The following is a 19,794-nucleotide window of genomic DNA, read 5'->3' as shown; positions in this document are numbered from 1 at the left end:
GGTAGCATCACCATAACAGGAACACACTTTAGGATATGATCAAGCAAACAAGCCCGTGCATCTGAAACAAGCTTCAATATTTCTAATGAAGTCAGGGCTGTGAGAAACTATTGGTGGAAGGAAAGGCAGTGTCACAACTACTGTAAAGAGATCCTGAAGCTGCTTTATGAGGACGAAACAAGGGAAACACACTCAATCATATTAACCTTTGTGATGATCCAATTGCAAGAAATTCAGCACAGCATATTTGGGGTTAACAGTATGTTCTTTCGGTGATTCAGCACTGCACCTGGACCACAGCTGCATGTTTCAGGCTCTGTTTTAAAGAACCCTACAGATAAACATTCTTGTGGCCTCTTAACACTCTCTTTACACATTGTAGTTCAAAGGGCCACAAAGAGCCCATATTCATCTTGATAGATAGATGGATCGACTTTATTGTCATTTTGACAATTACATCAGAGATGCACTGCAGAATGAAATTTCGATGCAGGGTCAACGATAAAACACCCAAAAGATAAAATAACTTAAAAATCGTTGACATGGAGTAAGGTGCCTAAAATGCAGTGCAAGAATAAATAAGTAGAAATAAGTTCAAACAGAAGAATAAGTAAGTATTTACAGTTCTCTGTTTAAAAGACGGATGGCGATGGGGAAAAAAGCTGTTCTTGAACCGGGCAGTTTTACATCTAAGGCTGCGGAGCCTCCTGCCTGAGGGGAGGAGAGAAAACAGTCCACGGGCAGGGTGAGGGGGGTTCTTAGTGACCCTCAGCGCCCTTGACAGGCCATGGTTTTCTGCCAAGTCCCCTATTGGTGGCAATGAGACCCCAATGATCTTCTCAGCGGACCTCACCACTCAAATGGGCTGGACTGGTAAAATAGCATAATAACCTTTCACCTTAAACAAACAATTACAACTGAAATTGGTAAAATCTCATAATAGAGCCAATTCTAATGAAACCTTCTGATGTAAAATACAGTGAAATGTCCAAAGAAAGTTCTCCTTTAGCTGTTGCATTATTCATGTTTTTACCTGACAGCATGGCTTTGAGTCTAGTTTACGCGGTCCCACCGTTCTGTTTGTGCTGGGATAGAACCGGACGGGACGGGTTTCCATGTCTCCCCACTGACAGAAGTTGTGGATGTCACTGAAAAAAACGTAACAACCGGTTATGATTTTTTGTCACCAATCCATTGAGGTACCTAGCACTACAGAAAGGGCCTCATAAGGATGAGCGACAACACAGCCATCTGCTGATTGGTAGAGACGATCGTCACTCTGGACAAGCAGCAATATTTGAATATCTCATCGGCCGTAAACCCTCCCATTGTTGTGTACATACGCCCCTTTGCGCACGCTGGTTGTTTTGTTAGCTGGGTTTCTAGAAATGTTGACGCGCTCCACAGCACTGCAGTCTTCCAACAAGTTGCAGACGCTCCTCTCAGTAACAGGAGAGGAGGAGATTCAGTGGGAGCGAGGCGCTGCTGCTCAGATTGAAAATGTTTTCTGCTGTTTCACTGAGAATTGAGTCTCACGGCTTTACTGCATGAGCTGCAGGTTGTTCGCCCGACTACTAATGACGTCACTCGGGTTTCATTGTTGTCTTGCGTCCGCTAAGAAATTTGTTAGCAAAATCAGTGTTTTCTTCGAAATGTTCACAATTTGCTTATTGGTTTGGCGGCCGGATTGGAACCTCTTGCTGGCTGATTTTGGCCCATGGACATTATGTTAGATAACACTGCTTACTACCCCTACCTCTGCTGTCACAAATTTGAATATTTAATAGGCACATGGACAAGTGGACATGGGAATCGAACCTACAACCATACGATTGGGAGATGACCGCTCAACCAAACCATGCTGCCCCAAGCCAGGTCATTGGGGTTGATCCCAGCTAAGGATGATCAAAAAGCAGGTTTCCACCCTGGACAGTTCGTCTTTTCACTACAGAGAAAATAGAGAGAGAAAAGCTGACACACACACTCACACTCAAGATTACTGACAATTGAGGGTCACCAAATGCATGTTTTGGGAAAGTGGGAGTAGCTGGAGGGGTGGACTGGGATCGAACCTGTGACGTTTTCACGATGAGGCAACAGGGCAGACCACTGCATCCATAGAAACAACGTTGGAAATCAAATACTGAAGCAGAAGAACTGGTCCATGGTACAGAAAAGGTTGAAGATTGTTGTGTTTGCCGAACTTTCAATTCTGTTATTCATTTTGTAGGAAACCAATGGAATTAAACCAGTTTGGGAGAAATGATCCTCTCCTGCTTGTTCCTGACAATACTCTCACTGCAGCATTTAGAACCAACCCGAGGCTTTGCAGTTTTTGGAACAGTAGTGATAGTAGGAAATGAAATAGACGACTGACAGGATTACTTGATGCATTTAAAGCAACATCTGATAAGTATGGTGACACATTGTGCATCAGAGATATTAAACCAACCCACTTTTATCCACCAGGTGAAGATTAGTAAAGACGCAACAGACACATGAGGACTGAGCAGTAGTTTTTTCATTCTATCAAGCCTGAAGAAGGGACATTTGCTTTGCTGTAGAAGTCACAGTTTAGCTGTGGATGGTCCGGATGTGACATCAGATCTGCTGCTCTCTATAGGAGACCTCCTCATGCAGCCCGGAGTCAATCTGGAAAGACATGTTTCCAAGTACATGCACCTCAAGCTGACATCTTAGCCACATGCTGAAATGTCCTTTGGCTGAAGTCCACCTTTACCCACTTCTTCTTCTTCTTCTTCTTCTTCTTGGCTCTCTCTCTCTCCCCCTATCACCCCCCATCTCTCCCTCTCCCTCTCCCTCTCTCTCTCTCTCTCTCTCTCTCTCTCTCTCTCTCTCTCTCTGGAGGAAGTTAAAGGGCCAGTAGAGCCTGATTAGAATGCAGAGGAGGACGGCTCTGCTGCAAATTGAAAACATATTGATTCTCCTCATGCTTCTAGGGAGAGGGGGCGAGAGACAAGAGAGGGAAGGAGAGGAAGACAGGAGCAGAGAGAGAGAGAGAGAGAGAGAGAGAGAGAGAGAGAGAGAGAGAGAGAGAGAGGTGGAGATTAAAAAATGTGGTAAAATGTGGTGAAGGACCAGAGAGGGAAACACAGTTTGTGTGGTGCCAGTCGCAACTTGTGTCTGTCTGATCTCTGTCACACACACACACACACACACACACACACACACACACACACACACACACACACACACACACACACACACACACACACACACACACACACACACACACACACACACACACACACACACACACACACACACACACACACACACACACACACACATTGTGTCCTACGGGTTGAGTGCGCGCCTGTCATGTCCAACTGCGGTGCGGAGAGGCCGCGGGATGCCAATGAGAGAGGACAGCGCATAACACGTACAGATGTGCTGACTGCACAGTTTCCATGGGAACAAGCATCCCCCTCCTCCACGCCCCGTCCTCCTCTACCCTCCCCTCCCCTCCCCTCCCCTCCCTTCGCCTCCCACCACCACCACCACCTACCAACCAACACGTCCCTTCTCCCTCCATCGCTCCTCGTTGCTCTCGCAAAAGCTTTGACAAGCTCCCCTCATGCTCCTCCTCGCTTCACATCCTCATGTGCGTGCGCCCAACCAGCACGTGCACGCATGCATTGGTATGTGTGACATGCCTGTCTCTCACTCTTTAATCGGGGACGGGGGAGGAGGATGGAGGGAGGTGGTGGACATTATCAAATAGAGTGGCTTCTGCTCTCCAGTGCTGAAACCTGAAATGAAAGAACATTATTATGTGTCTGCTGTAGGAAAGCTGCCATCATGTGGCTCCACACTGCCACTGCATCGGGGTTCAGCCAAGATTCTGTTCTCTAGTTCAAACCTGGGCATCAGGCCTGGGGGTCATATGTGACCCTTCACCTCTGCTTGACCGGCCCCCAGGGTGTCACTGGGACATCCTCAATCAAATGAAAATTACTGTTATTATTGGCTTCTTTACATCTAAAATGATCACTTGTTTCATGTTATTGATCATTATTACATTGTTGGGCTGAGCAAAACGATTGATTAATTTAACGATTATTTTTTTTATCATTAATAATTTTCCCATTATTTGATTAATATTGCAATTTACACATTGTGGATATATATATATATTTAAATCTTATAACATTTCAATGTTTATTCAACATTTCTCTAATACATTTGTAATACAGTATTGCTCATAAAGTCCATTGAATTTCCAAAATAAGATTGAAGTAAGAATTAAGTAGTGCAAAATAATAAGTAAAAAGTAGTCAACAACTACTGTACATGATTACACAGCCTGTATATAATACTGAAAATATAACATTAGCTCAGGTGCACATGATGAGTTAAACGTGTCCAAGCCAGCATGTAAAGGTAAATCAGCGACCCATCACAGTGTCAAAACTGATACAACCACACAAAATCATGGCTATTGGAGTGTCAACTTTTAACCCTAACATACATTTTTAGATTTTGTGAACCAGTTCACTTCCCAGGAAGAACATGCTGCTGCACCATCTCACAAGAAGCTACTTACAATAGTCTTTGCATAGATTAAAAGAAGACAAAAAAATTATTCTGCCTAGTTTGTTTAAACCGAGGCAATGCAACACGTCATTTACTGTAAATTTAAAATACTATATGGCTTTGTGACCCTTTGCCTGTACATGCGACTTGGGCTCTTACAGAAAAGTGACAGCATTGGCTCAATAACCATTATTCTACTCTTCTGTATCTCAGCTGTTATACATCACTTCATTACGTACGTTAGTGCAATCTAATGTCAGCCAATACAACAAATCAGCCATATATTCTGTCACAGGTGCAATTTTTTTTCTTCTTCTTTTATTTATTTTATACTTTGCCTGATGTCTTATTAATTCAGAAACACTGAACCCTTGAGATGATAACAAGAAGAAAGATAAACCCTTATACAATACAGTAATAACTGAAGCCTTGTGACGAGGAGAATAACAACTTCAGAAACGAATTCGATCATTAAAATATACATAAAAATGCATTAATCTATGGCTGTAATGTTTTTGTTTCGATTGACCCCCAGCTAGGATAAATTTACAGAACAATAGCAGCCAGCTTATTGATCCAATGCTGCCACTTCACCACTTTACTGTAAGTACCTGTAACTAATGAGCTGGATGTAATTAGATTCAATGATGTATGATTGGAAAACCTAATTTATAATCACTTTAGTAAGTGGTCTGATCGAATTACTGATATAATGCTTCAAGTTTCAGTGGAAAAGTGTTAAAAAAAATCATTATGATATAATGAGATTACTTCAGAGTACTTACAAAAATACAAGACTAATTAAAGTATTAAATATTAAAATATTATGGTTAGGGTGAGCAGGGACTGTGGGGTGGGAGTAGGGGGGCAATGGGTCTTACAGCCTGTGGGTAAAAGCTGTGCTTGAGGTGATCTGTTGCCCTTTTATGTGTGGTGAGGCGGAGAAGGAGAACAGGGGGTGTCCAGGGCGGGTGGGGTCAGTTGAGATGGATGTGGCCTTCTTCTGAAGTCGGCCGGTGTAAATGTCTTTTAGGAGAGGTCGTGTGGTCGCAATGATTTCCTCAGCTGCCCTCACAACCCGTTGGAGGTGAATCACGCAGTGCAGCAGTTTGTCAGGAGACCTTCAATGGTTGTTCTGTAAAGGTTCACCATCAGGAGTTGGAGGAGGTGAGCTTGCTTTAATTTCCTGAGGAAGTAAAGTCTCTCTTGTGCTTTCAAGCACCTGGTGGGAGATGTCGTTGGCCCATGTGAGGTCAGCAGGAATGTTCACATCAAGGAACTTGAAACCCTCGACCCTCTCTACCACCTGTCCGTTGATGCAGAGGGCAGAGTGCTCCTCGTGTGTAGATCTTCGGAAATCCATCACCAGTTTCTTGGTCTTGCTGGTGTTTAGGTCCAGGTTGTTGCTGATGCACCATCCTGCCAACTCGTTATTGTTTGTTATCAGTCCTCCAATGGTGGTGTCGTTAGCAAACTTGACAATGGTGTTGGTGGTGTGGACGGGGGTGCAGTCGTGGTTGAAGAGGGAGTATATGAGGGACTGAGGACACACTCCTGGGCTGTTCCTGTTTTCAGGATGAGAGTGGAAGATGTGCCGTCCCCCATCCTGACATTCTCGGGTCTGTTGCTCCGGAGGTCCAGGATCCATGCACACAGTGAGCTACCCAGACTCAGGTTGCTCAGTTTCACTATCAGTCTGTGTGGAATAATAGTGTTAAAGGCTGAGCTGAAATCTACATCAGCATCCTTATGTATGTGTTCATTGAGGTAGTTGACATAACGTGTTGAAAAGGCAAGGCAAATGTATTTTTGTGCTAGCACCATTCAAACACAAGGCAATGCGCACCCATTTACAAGGAAGTAAAGGTAATACATTAACCTAGGCATAAGAGCACAATATAAAAAACTAAGATAATTGCTTATTGGAGAACCTAATAATAATAATAATAATAATAATAATAATAATAATAATAATAATAATAATAATAATAATAATCAAATGATTAAAAAATAATAATGTTTTAAGTCCTGATTTACAAACAGAAACAGCTCTTTTTTTATGAGGAATAGTTTATTTGTACAATTATGATGTTTACTAAGAATTCAGTGTCTGTGTTAGTGTAGTAAATGCTACTTTATTGAACATTCAAGGAACAAGATAGTTAATAGGCTATAAAAATGTATTTTCAAGTCCCGCAGCCGGAGTCCTCACCAACACAAGCACATTACACCTGAGCTTCAATATCTGCACTGACTGCTTGTGTATCAAAGGATCCACTTCTAAATCTGACTTCTGTGCTATAAACACCTGAACATCTGGACTGCTGACACATTCACTTATTTTAAAGCAGAACTTAAAACAATATTATCTGCTCAGGCTTCCCAGTAAAAACTGATTTTACCTAGTTTATTAATTGAGTCTTAAAGGGTTTTTTTAAACTTGAAGTTTGAAAAACCTTTATTCATTCTCCGTTTTACACCTTTCTAAATTGCTTTGTTTTAATGTTTGTTTGTTTGTATATATATTCTTAATTGCCTTAATGTTTTGATCTATTTTCCTTATTTCCTTGTAATTCTGAATTTGTTACCTGTGGTGCTGGAGAATAAACTCGCCTCGACTTGCCTACAAAACTAGAGAATAATAAATGTACAGAGTCAAACGTTATACTCTTGTTAGTTGTTTTGTTTTTGGGTGATACTGTACTTATCACTCCATGAGCTGCGAATCCATTTGTGTTGCCTGTTTGAGTTCATGATTTCTTGCAGAAAGCCTGTTTATACTTCTTTTTGTTTTGGGCTGTTTATTGCAGATATAAAAACTTTCTGTTCACTTCGTTTCACTTGGAAAATGTGATGTTAACATATTTAACCCATGTTTCTTGATAGCTTGTGTTTCAAGCTGATATTTACTGAGTTGGAAAGATTTTAACGTGTGATTTTTTGCTGAAAACTGACACCACTATCTGGCAACTCCTCCACTGGTTTGCGACAGTTCTACAAACACTCTGTCGACACACTTTACGGCGTCCGGCTCACTGCACAGAGACATCAGGTTTGTAAATAAAGACCTTTTATTCTAAATGTACTTAATGGATACTCACTTTGCTCCATTATTAGCCTGATTTAGTCGCTTTCTGATTCATTGCTGCAGCTTTATAACGTCTATATGTGCTTGAATACCAGCTGAGGCTCACACGTGCTAACCATTAGCCACTGAGCTCACTTTTAAATAGCAGAAAAGAGAAAATGTATACACTTTCTGCAAAATAAAACATCACGTTTGCAGCTCTGGGCACAGTTACGTTGTTTATTCTGTGGTTTTACTAAATGGTCTGCTTTGTGCTTTTATTTACTACACTATTCTTCCCTGTTTATCAGGATACAAGAGACACGAAAACAACAGCGGAAATATGGACAATATGAGCTAAAGTTAGATGCTTTAAAATAGTATTATGATTATTTATGGCTGCACAGGTTGAGCACAATTAAAATGAATACATTAAACTCTATTTGTCATTGTAACATTGGTAGATTTTGAATAGATGGAAGAGTGGTAGTGATATGTAGTGTTCAGGGTCTTGGTTATGACTTGGTCTTGAGCCCTTAAAGTTTTTGTGTTGTTTTTTCCCCGGACAAATTGTATTAACAGCATGTGTCTGTTGACTAATTCCTGTGTGTTTCTGATCTGCTAAGGCAATGCGCATTGGACTGCCCAGGACAGAGACGCTGCAAGGTGGATCCTTAAAAGCTTTGATTGTGGTGAGCTCGTGCACTTCTGCATCACATCACATCCCATTGAAAGAAAATACTGCTCTAATCCCTCCAATAAAAAAACACAATATAGTTATAATCATGATATTTTGACAAACATATTCAGCACCTGTTAACATGAAAGAAAGTGGCTTCATGGAGGATTTCAGCCAATGTGGCTAAAGATGTGTGTGTGTGTTGCTTTTTTCTTGAAATGTTTTCTCAAAGACCGGTCTGGCCATGTGCATTTTGGGTGTGCATAGAGCCTCATGCTCACAGTAGTTAAATCGATCTGATGCTTTTGAATGTGCTTCGGATTGTGTTAACACATCGAATTGACACATATTCGGCACTGCTCCACCTTCTCTTCCTCGTGTTTTCGGCCTCCCAGACGGTGCTCTTGAGCGGGTTTATGTTCCAGCTGCTGAGGACTGTCGGACTGAGAGCGTTCTCCATGGCATCCGAGACGTACGCGTCAGGCACGCATTCCGCCGCTTTTGTCACCTGCCCCAATGACACGGTCGCTAGAGACTTGGCCCGGTGAAGTTCTGTTATATTTTTGTTTTCTTTTCTTTTTTTTTACTTTTCTGGAGTAAATGAGAAAGCCTAGAAATCTGTTGGGACTGTCTTTACCCTCACCAGCTGGACTCCAGTCAACAAGAGCAAGGACTATTTCAAGTTTTCTCATGATCCTTTTCTTCTGTCTCTCAGGGGCATTGTGGAAAAAAAGCTTGCAGCTTGCGTCAACATCGTCCCAGCAATCAAGTCTATGTAAGTTTCAACACTGCGCGGCACGACAATGCTTCAAGTGAAAACGCATTGTTTTTTTGTGTTTTCATCTCAGAAAGGTTTTCGTGCTTACGTGGAAATGATGTGGTCTTCATGTTGTGTTGCTAGTGGGTGCTGTTGTTTGTGCTTGTAATGAAACCACGCACACGTGCAGCGAGCATGACGCTATAAACATTATCAATGGCGAGTACACAACATTCGTATGGACAGACGGCCAGGATGGGTTGCTATTCCGGGCGACTCAACTATAAAACCACCAAGTCCCAGGAGAATATGGACTGCGAGTTATGACACTCTGGAGGCAAACATTTTTGTTATTGTCCATTCTGTTAGTGAATGTGAAAAAGAACTATTTACTATGGCTGTGGTAATGTGGCAGTAGCAGTGTTTTAAAAAGTTACGTTTTCCCCTGTTTACACAGAAACAGAGCTGGAGTGTTTTCAAACAGTTAAACTTTCCGCCGTTTCCATGGAGACGTAGTCAAAGCGTTTCCATTAAGTTGTGTTTCCCCCTGTTTCCATGGAGATGTAGTTAGTGTTTTCTAAAAATTAAACTTTCCGCCGTTTCCATGGAGACGTAGTTAGAGCGTTTTCCAAAAGTTGCTTTTTCCCCGGTTGCCACGGAGACCTGGTTTGGAGCGTGTTTTCCTCAATTTCCAGAGAGATTGGGCCAGAAGGTTTTTGAAAAGTTGCATTTTTCCTACGTTTTCATGGAGACAGAGTTGAGCCATTTTCAAAAAGTTCCGTTTTCAGTGGCTCTGAGAACCGTTGTGTAAACAGACACCCAAAACACTACAGACATTTTCCATTCTCCCCTGAAAATGTTTTGTAAATAGAGCGGAAATCTTGTTTTTGATTACATATCTATTCAGATGGATTCACATCCGTTTGTTTTTTTTGTCTTTTTTTGTTAAAAATTCAGATATGAATGGCAGGGGAAGATTGAAGAGGACAGTGAGGTTCTCCTGGTGAGTGACGACTAACGCTGATTCAGATGTGCCGCATTGCAATAGGAGAACAATCATTCAAAAAGAAGTTCAGAATGTACCCGTGGAGGCAGAAAATAAGTGTTATGTTGGTGCGTTTCTCGCTTTGTTGTAGAAAAAGTACTAGTAGATGAAGTCATGTAATCAAAGATGACATAGAAGTAATCGGAGTCAGTGGTTTACGTGACATTTGGAGACAGGAGGTCTCTGATTCAGTCTGCATTTTGAAGTCAGACCAAGATGGGTTTGCTCTATAGACTGACAAATGTGATTGATCAAGAGGTTGATTAGAAAATAGAAATGTGGCTGAATTTCCTTCAAAATAAAACAATATTAGTAAAGTGATAAAGAAGCTCGACAGAAGTGAAACTCCCACCAATTTTTCTGTATCTTACTGGATATAATGCTTTTTATCTATATTAACTTGAAGTATGTCGACGTTCCAATATTTTTTATACATGTCATTTGATTCCTCAGAGACCAAGACCACATTTATAAGCTGAGCTTCCTTTGATGGATGGATGATTGAAGAGATCTAAAGTTAAAGTTTAAACTCGGAGGGGGAGAGATCTAATCAGAGCGGCGGTGCCAGAACCGTCAGGCGTGATGATATTAGGTACTTGAAGGAAAGACCATTAAACTCTAAATGCCCCCAATGGAGGCATCCCGCCCAAACGAAGTGCGAGGCGAGGAGTAGAGCCCTCCAAGGTGACTGGGAGTCATGACATTGTTGTTATTGTCCATCTAGTCGTGGGCCTGCAGAAGAATAGTTTACTGATGTAAAATATGTCGTACAGACAAGTTAAGACATATCAATTCTTTTAAATGACGAGGCCCGATCTTCCTTATCTCCCTTCATCCAGATGATCAAAACCAGAAGTTCCAAAGTCCCCGCGCTTGCTGAATACGTCCGGTAAGTTAGATAAACTTCGTAGTTTTACCAAACTGCTATATTGTGTTAAAGGTCCTTTCACTCGGTCAACAGCCACAACCTTCAAAAGACTGTGAATTCAAGTGGTGGAGTTAATGATAATATTATCTTGTCCAGATCGAACCATCCGTACGAAGTGGCCGAAGTCATCAGCCTGCCCATAGACCAGGGGAACCCGCCGTACCTCAAGTGGATTGGAGACATTGTACCCGAGTAAAAGTGGAATGATGAGAGAGAGTTAGGAATAAATGAATGGCAAAAGTCCGATTTGATGGATTCTGAAGGCACAAATCTGTGGCATCATCCTTGCTATGGTATAAATTGAGGTTAAAAAAGGCAACCAATAACTTTTTGTTTTTTTGTACATGAGTTTTCCCTCCACTTTATTTCGCCTCCAGGGGGCAGCATTGGCCTGACATTTTCAACTTTGCTTATGTTCAAATCAGACTGACTTCCTTGAACCATAAAGTGTTACGGAAGAAGGTGGAATAAAGCAGCAGACTGCAATCAGTTGGTTTTGAAGTCTTTTTTTTGTGTAAACACTTTACATGCATTTCATTACATTCTGCTCACAGTAGAGGTTTGCAGTGTTCAGATTATTCAACTTTTTTTTTTATATACTCACTTGTGTCACGGTGATACGTTTGGCTTTAAAACGCCATCTAAGCACTGACAACACTGCTGACAATGCAACATCTTAATACTGTGAATCAGGGACGAAAAGCAACTTTGTACAACAATCTGGATTGACTGAAATCTATTGACAAAGACACATAATACAGAATCCACAATACACAACAAACACCAAGTGTCAACCATCGTAACAAATCCAACTTGTTTATACTGGAATTCAACATTTTTAAAAGGACGGTAAAGTTTCCTTGATATGTATAATTTTTTGACTTCTCGTGACGTTGCAATATGCGTGCAGTCGTCTTCTGCCGTTAAATTAACGACTTCCAGATTGAGTTTATGAAGTCTGACACATACTCTGCAGTAGTGTCCGTCATTACCTTGTCGATTGCTGGCAGCTTTTCAGATCAGCGTCATTTGTTGTCCCGAACCAGATCTGACACCAACATTCATCACTCTGTCGACCTTTCCCGTGAGGCTGCACCCTCGACTCGGCGAAAGTAATTGGCACAGAGCCCAGTTCTGCATTGTGAATTAAAAACTGCACCTCGAGCGAAGGGGTTTCTACTCGGGCTTCGTTTACACGTTTCAAGTGAAAGAATTTGTCCCTTATCACTTATTTCATTTATTGCACTACTACTGCAATAAATTGTGTTTCAAGCACTCATGCACTGCAATTTCAAAATGACCGAATTTTTAATATCAGTATGATAAATTGTGCGTAATCAACAGAAATATGAGAATAATTCGCAACCGACAGAGAAAAAGGTTTTACATTTTTTGCAAACTGCCATTTATTGTTATTGCAATACTAAGCAACGTCATTGCATGTTGGTATAATATCAGGATGTCCTAATTGTACCGAAATATTACTTTTTAGTAACTGCCCTCAAAAATGACCTAAAATCTTTATGGGAACCAGAGTTCAAGATAAGCATGACCACAAAATTGACCTATTCTGATTACAATATCTCATCAAAACTGTTTTAATGTTTTAAGTCATGCAATTTTTTCTTTTCATATCATAGCATGGACTACAGCAACAGCAAACAGCAATGTCATTTTTTTTTTTTTCTTTCTTTAATGCAGCTCTCTTTAGGTTCAATCTCACCAAGACTTTAAAATGTGTTTGGATAAATAACGGATTAACTGACATTCAGTTCAGTACCGGAGCCTATACTGGTATCGGTGCATCCCTACTTAGACCTAATATGAGTAAAAATTTGCTGTCTATTTTTGCACTTTTCCCAGGTGGTGATTATGATCAACCTTTTCCTCGTTCTTCTTACCAGGAAACAAAGCGTGACTTTAAAGAAGTGTCGCTGCTTAAATACATTCATGTTTCTTCGTGAAGGCGTGTTCAGATACAGAAAAGCTTCAACTGTGAGACGCGTTGGTAGAAACTGTACCAAATATCTTTATGTGGGCTGTTCTCAAAAAGCCTCGGCGGTGAAAGTAAACACAGCTGCCATTTTTCATTTCACAATGGGTCATTAATTGTGTTCGCTCCCACTGGGACATGATTCATACAGTGCATTAGCCCTTTCAGCACAAGATGTTCTTAATTGGAAAAGTGGCAGTCTTCTTTCAAATACACACACGGAGGGAAGTGAAGGTCTTTTCCATGGTGACGTGGTTGCAGATGCGGGCCACCTAGATTGACTCGCTACTTTCACAACCTTCGTTCAGGTTTCCTAATTTCCAAGGTACCATAGGTAGCACCCATGCTCTTCATGGCATTCGAAGCTATTTTACAAGATAAAGCATTACATCCAAATACTTCAGATAAATACAAAAACCTGTTTGTCATTTGCATCAGAAATGGCACGCTGTTACATAACGCAAACTGGCAGTACAAGCGACTTGCACAATATAATTCATATGCACGGGTCAACCAAAACATTAAAAGCATAAATAAGCCTTAATACTCAGTCAAAGGTGTAAAAGTATTGAATGCTTGTCAGGCACATAAACAACAAGTCCCGGAGTGCATGAAGAGGGCCCTCCATTGACTGGACTCATTTGCCCAAAATATTTCACAGGTCACAGATTGAGATTTGGGGCATTTGGATCCTGAGTTGACCTTTAAGCATGTGTGAACCATTTTAGCAAAGGGCTGACAGAAAAGGTTTTTGAAGGGTACCTTTTATCTATGGATTCTATGTGATCCACAAAGTAATATCTGCTCGTACCAAAGGTTGTCCCAAGAAGTAATTTATGCAAGGTATCATGCCTGGTTACCTTAGTGTTTTAACCCCCCCAGTGTACAAATCCACCTTCTGCAGATGCTCTATTATGCAGTTCTATGATAAAAGTCTTTTTGTAGGAATACTTAACAGTGGCATCAGTTGACTCATCTGCGTCATGTGTCCCGACCACCATGATGTATCCAGTTGTACATGTGGTGAAACATCTTCCAAGACATATAAACAACTCTAGTTTACCTGATTCGGATGAGATGCCTCCTACCTAAATAAATGAGAACATCCACAGAAATTGTCCTCATAATTTCTTTTCTTTTTTTTGCGTTGGTCAAGCTATTGCTTGACGTTTGTCAAAGTCTGTATCTATACCCTTTCATCCTGGTACAACTGTAACTGTTGTCTGCTGTGAAATACATTCTACTTCTTGACATAACAGGAAGGTCTCTATGATATGCAGTATGTAAAATGCCAGTGGTTTTAACGAGGTGGCTGCGCTGTGGGCGCTCCTAAACAGCAGGTAGCAAAAGCTACAGAAAAGAGCCCATTGCCTTCTGCTACAGGCAGCTGATATCAAGAACAGACTGTTTGTCTGGCTGTTCTTCAGAGTGTGACATGCCGTTTTTACTTTTCTGGGCTATTGATGACACAGCCGGGGCAGAATCAAAGCCTGCACTCAGCTCAGAGTCGCTTCTGTGTGCTGCCTGCGTCCTTGAAACTTCCTTTATTCCGTTCCGATTTCCATTTTGGGATGTTTTGCACAACTCGCTCATCTGTATGGCGCCTTCCAGTCCATTTGTTTCCACCTCTTCATTGTTTTCACCGCAGCCATTCTCCCGCACGTTGGGGACGCCGTCACTCTTCTGCGCCTGGAGCACTATGCCTCCCCACTCCTCAGTGGGTCGCTGCACCTCTGTGCCGGTTCTGTCGTTGCTCTTCACCCGACGCGACGTGCGGCACAGGGCCTTCCGGAAGCCTCTCTTGAAATTGTCGGACAGAAATCCGTACAGGATGGGGTTCGCGCAGCTGTTTGCATATGAAAGCACCACAACAAAAAAGTAGAGACCGCGAAAGTCTCCGGGCAGAACCACGAGGAGGTTGAGGATGTTGAGAGCGTAGAAGGGGAGCCAGCAGAGGACGAACACCGCCACCACCACAACGACCATCCTGGTGATTTTACGCTCCGACTTCCTGCGTCTTGACGATGTCGCCTGTGCACGTTTTCCAACACTTCGCACCTATGAAAGAAAAAGAAAAGAATGTCTCAGGCGCGGTTAACGCACAACATTTCCTGTGAAAACGCGTCTTTTTTGCATTTCCATTTCAGGAAAAATTCACGTTTACACCGCAGCATTCTGAAAACAATGTCTGTTAACACAGAAATGGCAGAAACATAGAAAATAATTGAGTTTTCTTGTTGGGCCACTCGTAAGTGCTGTTGCTTGTTTTTGTAATGAAACAACACTCAAGCATGCAGAGAACAATACAATATAAACATTAACAACGGCGAGTACATAGACATCAGTGCGGAAAGACGAGGAAGTTGGATTGTTTTTCTGGTACCAAAATCTACCAAGTCCCAGGAGAATATGGACTTGGAGATATGACACTCTGTAGGCCACCATTGTTGCTATTGTTTATCTATTCATGCATGTTCAAAATAACTATGTCCTACAGCCATGCAGTGCATGCGCAGTCGGAACATTTTTAGAAAACTTGCGCTTTCCCATGTGTAACGCAGACAGAGTCGGTGCATATTTGAAAGAATTCCATCATGGGAGCTGTTTTCAAAAAGTTGTGTTTCCTTTTACTCTGAGCTTCGATGTCGTGTTTGCACACACACGCACACAACAAAGGTTTTCAAGTGAAAACAGAAAACATTTGTTGTGTTTTGCAAACTGGGCCTTAGTCTGGTCTTTGACAAATAAAACTACTTTCTCAAGTCAAATTAATGGGAAAATGTGATTTTCCATGAGCATTCAATATTCATTTCAACCTATAGTGTGAGTCCTGCCATTGTCATGATATACATATACACAAACACACACACACACACACATGCATTAATTTAGTGAATGTATCTGTTGACTATTAAAGTGGACTGACTAGCTATAGAGCGACAGTTTTAGCCCGTAATAACGTTGACATGTTTTCCACAGAACATCAGAGAAACTAATTGGCCTTATCACTATATTCTTCTTATGCATGACACAAGTGCTCTCAGCATCATTCATTATATCAGGAACCCATTCAATTAGGATGTTAGTTTGTTCAGACAGACCGTTCTCTGCTCGACAGCTTTATCTGAAAAGCATGTCGTTGTAAATTAGAGAAAACTACACTTTTAGTATAATTACCTTCTGGCATTAAAATGATGAGGTACTGAGTTTTCAAATGATTTGAGCTATTTTCGTCTCTGCTTTTGAGGTAATTTCATTTATCCATGACTGATGCACATGATGTTTTCTGCCATATCAATGTGGTGGCCACAAGGACAAATCACATCCTACGAAAATGGCAGTTGTGTAACTGTCTACTTGCTTGATTTGACCCGAAAATAATCAAAGGTATATCCTGTTTACCTCAAGATTCGGGGAAAGAGAGGATTACTTCAACCACATAGGAGCACTGTGGTAGAAACACAACCACAGAGCTCAAAATGTGGGTATAACTGCCACTGACAGCGAGCAAACAACAGGGATTATGCTGTTGGCTGAACAAACAACACAATCTGTTGATGAAATCTGTTAAAGTTTGGACTGTGACTCCTTTTTTGCAACATTGTCATGTATCAATTTCCCAAATCCAATAGTCAGACATCAGCCAAGCCAAGATGATTAACAGAGATTATTTTTAAGGAAAACTGCAAATATCTGAAGTGGCCTTATTCCCATTAACCTGATTCCATTATTAAAAACTCAGAGTGAATACAAAACACAAAAAAGATTTTTGGGGTTTTGTATCTAAGTATTGGGAGGACCACAAATTATATATGCTACTGATAAGAATATCCAGTTTGTTTTTTTTAAAACAAGCAGACCAAAAAAACAACAACACTTCTTTCAGACTTAATTCATTAGTAAGTTAAAAACTTCAGTGTAATACCTGACAGTTTTGATAGATATATATGAAGACATTCTAGGTATCTACTAAAAGGCCTTGATCAAAGCTTTTTATCTCCCCTGAATCCCGACAGGCACCTCCAAAACATGAATTGACATTTTCAGACACTATCTCCACAACGTTGTCGTGTGAAAACGGAAAACTTTTGTTGCGCATTGGGTGTCCGTTTGCAAGACAACGGCTCTCTGTGTAACTGAAAACCCAACTTTCCTACAATGCTGCTACTGCTCATGCGCACCACGGCTATAGTAAATAGTTCTACTGCACGTGTGAGTAGATGGTGTCGGTTTACACAACCATGGGGCTCAGACCCTGCGAAAACGCAACTTTTTGAAAAAGGTCCTACTCAGTCTCCATGGAAACGGGGGAAAACACAACTTTGCTGAAACATCATTTTCAGCGATCCTGCTGTTTCTGTGTAAACAGACATCGATTTCAAAATGTTGCCATGTAAATGCAAAACTATTTAGAAACGAAATGGCATAAAATATTTGTTTTCACTCGATACATTGTCATGCAAATGAGGCCTTCATCATATTCACAAAGCAGTGGTGACCATATAAGATGCCAAAACTTTTCACTGACCCACAACGGAGCCACAGCTGCAATAAGGTTCAAACTATAATTTTTATATACACCTTGATGACAATCAGAAGGTAACACAGACAGATGACCGTCAGAGGGCAGAAGAAGCCGACGGTGCAGGTGTACACAATAAAAGAAGTCTTCCACACTTCTGCTGGTTCGGGCCACACGATGCTGCAGTTCCCATCATCCTTCAGCACGTCTGCAAACACAACAACTGGCAGCACGACCACGAAGGATCCTGCCCAAACTGTGGCGCTGATGGCCTTGGCCACATGGGGGCGCCGCCACCAGGACGATCGGATGGGGTGCACCACGGCCAGGTATCGGTCCACTGACATCACAGTGAGGCAGAAGATGCTTGTAAACTGGTTGATGGCGTCGACCGTCATGACCACCCGGCACATTAGAGATCCAAAGGGCCAGGACAGCAGAGCGTTCTGAACCGCCAAGAAGGGGAGGCCCAGCATAAAAAGCTCATCTGCAATGGCTAAGTTAAGGATGTAGATGTTTGTGACAGACTCGTTCTTGGTGTAGTTGACAATGACGTGGATAACCAAACTGTTTCCCACTAATCCAACGACACACACGATTCCATAAATAAGAGGGATGAAGATTCCAGCCAAACCGGGGAGAGAATCAGGGGTACTTCTACTGCAGTTTTGACAAGAGCTGTTCGAAGGGAAAAGACTGTTGGTTGAGTTGAAACTAAAAAACGGCTCTGATGGAGAGGAGAGGAGCAGGAAGTGGGAGTAGGGGGATGCAGAGATGTTCGATGTGGAGGATTCCTGAGGTAGCAAAGAGACTTGGGTGGCCTGGATGAGCTCCATGGAGGCATTAAGCAATACTCAGCCAGAGAAGTTGGTGGGATCCCATCAGAGACTGGTCAACGGTCCTACAAGACAAAGCAAAGTTAGACCATTTAGCTCCTTTCATTCACAAAGGTGGCCAGCTTTATATGTTGCATTGTTGGTGTTCGTCATTAATGTGACAATAGTCATGTGGATTCATGTTTATTTATTTTTATTTGTAAAAGGGTCACACGGCGGTGTAGCAGTTAGCACTTACAGAACACCTACCCCTGGTTCATTTACCAGTTTTGCAGGCGTGTCTTTGTTGAGTTTGGAAGTTCTCCCTGTGCATGCATGGGCTTGCTCTGGATACTCAGACTTTGTCTACAGCCCAAATTCATGCATATTAGACTAAACAGTGTCTATATTGACTGCAGCTGTAAATGTGTGGACCAATGGACTGTCGACCTGTCAAGATCAAACCCTGCCTTATGTAAAACATAAGTATAAGGAAAAAGTTCTTGTCTCTGGCAACCTCAATACCTAACATGTAAATGCTAACATCCAAATGAATGAAAAAGATCATTTAACCAAACTCAGTTTTTTCCAACCTGTTGAGAACACTACTTTAAACTAATTAAGTGGTAATTTGGGGTTGGAAAACATGCTTAACTTGATGTATCCCAGTTGCATTAACTTAGGAAAAAAAATAATTTGTCCCAGTGTCCTTTGCGTATTCTTTCAGACATGTGTAGATCTACTTTTATCTTACACTGTGCCCACTTATGGCTCAGTTGGTAGAGTGGCCGTCTCAATTGGAAGGTTGCAGGTTCAATTCCCATTTCTGCCTGCCTCCAAGCTGAAGTATCCTTGGGCAAGACACTGAACACCAAGCTGCCTGTGTGTATGTAGTGAGTGGCTGGTGGTGGATGGAGGGGCCAATGGTGGAAAATGGCAGCCTCACTTCCATCAATGTGTATGGAGTGAATCAATAATGCAATGGAAAGTGTCTTTGAATGTAAAGTGCTAAATCAAACCAATGCATTATTATGTTGACTTTAATATGATGAATGACTAAAACTTAAGATAAGCTTTCAGTTACTTTGATTACTGCAAACTGAAAATAAACAAGTTACCATGATCTAAATTCTTCAATTCATCAACAGCGTTGACTTCATCACAAAATCACTGTCTGACATGTTGTTGAGCTTGTTGGTGTTGGCAAGCCTCAGCCTGATGCCCCAGCATGCAACAGCATAAAGGATAGCGCTCCACAGACTCAAAGAAGACCTTCAGCATAGTGCGGCAGATTTTGAAAGACCTTCGATGCCTCAAAAAATGTAGACGGCTTTGGGCCTTCTTGTAAAGGTCTTCAGTGTCCTTAGCCCAGTCCAGTTTATTGTTTATATACACCCACAATAATTTGTAGTCCTCCACAATGTCCACATT

At 41.6% G+C, this 19,794-nt stretch overlaps 2 protein-coding genes across 2 annotated transcripts; one reads left to right on the top strand and one right to left on the bottom strand.

Moving 5' to 3' along the window:
- Window positions 1–7,548: 7,548 nt before the first annotated feature.
- Window positions 7,549–11,519, top strand: LOC308109242 (protein CutA homolog). The gene is made up of 7 exons (XM_080462690.1): window positions 7,549–7,609; window positions 8,251–8,316; window positions 8,699–8,847; window positions 9,019–9,078; window positions 10,018–10,063; window positions 10,945–10,994; window positions 11,130–11,519. The coding sequence occupies exons 2-7, from the start codon at window positions 8,254–8,256 to the stop codon at window positions 11,227–11,229; spliced, it is 468 nt and encodes a 155-aa protein (XP_080318816.1). The 5' UTR covers window positions 7,549–7,609; window positions 8,251–8,253; the 3' UTR covers window positions 11,230–11,519.
- A 2,884-nt stretch (window positions 11,520–14,403) lies between these two features.
- LOC308109806 (somatostatin receptor 3) lies at window positions 14,404–18,384 on the bottom strand (the record flags this gene model as incomplete). Its single annotated transcript, XM_080463612.1, has 2 exons — window positions 14,404–15,084; window positions 17,608–18,384. 2 exons carry the CDS (start codon window positions 18,382–18,384, stop codon window positions 14,404–14,406), a joined length of 1,458 nt encoding a protein of 485 aa, XP_080319738.1.
- Between the last annotated feature and the right edge of the window lie 1,410 nt (window positions 18,385–19,794).

The sequence above is a fragment of the Lipophrys pholis genome (assembly GCF_963383615.2).
Source record: "Lipophrys pholis genome assembly, chromosome: 5".
Taxonomy (NCBI): Eukaryota; Metazoa; Chordata; class Actinopteri; order Blenniiformes; family Blenniidae; genus Lipophrys; species Lipophrys pholis.
Note: the sequence above shows the minus strand (reverse complement) of the source record. Positions and strands in the feature narration are given on the sequence as shown.

Excerpts from the sequence above, each read along its gene's own strand:
- LOC308109242 (XM_080462690.1), top strand. The coding sequence starts at position 8,254 with ATGCGCATTGGACTGCCCAGGACAGAGACGCTGCAAGGTGGATCCTTA. Across the intron at positions 8,848-9,018 it reads GTCGCTAGAGACTTGGCCCG|GGGCATTGTGGAAAAAAAGC; the intron begins GTGAAGTTCTGT and ends TCTGTCTCTCAG. Across the intron at positions 9,079-10,017 it reads GTCCCAGCAATCAAGTCTAT|ATATGAATGGCAGGGGAAGA; the intron begins GTAAGTTTCAAC and ends TTAAAAATTCAG.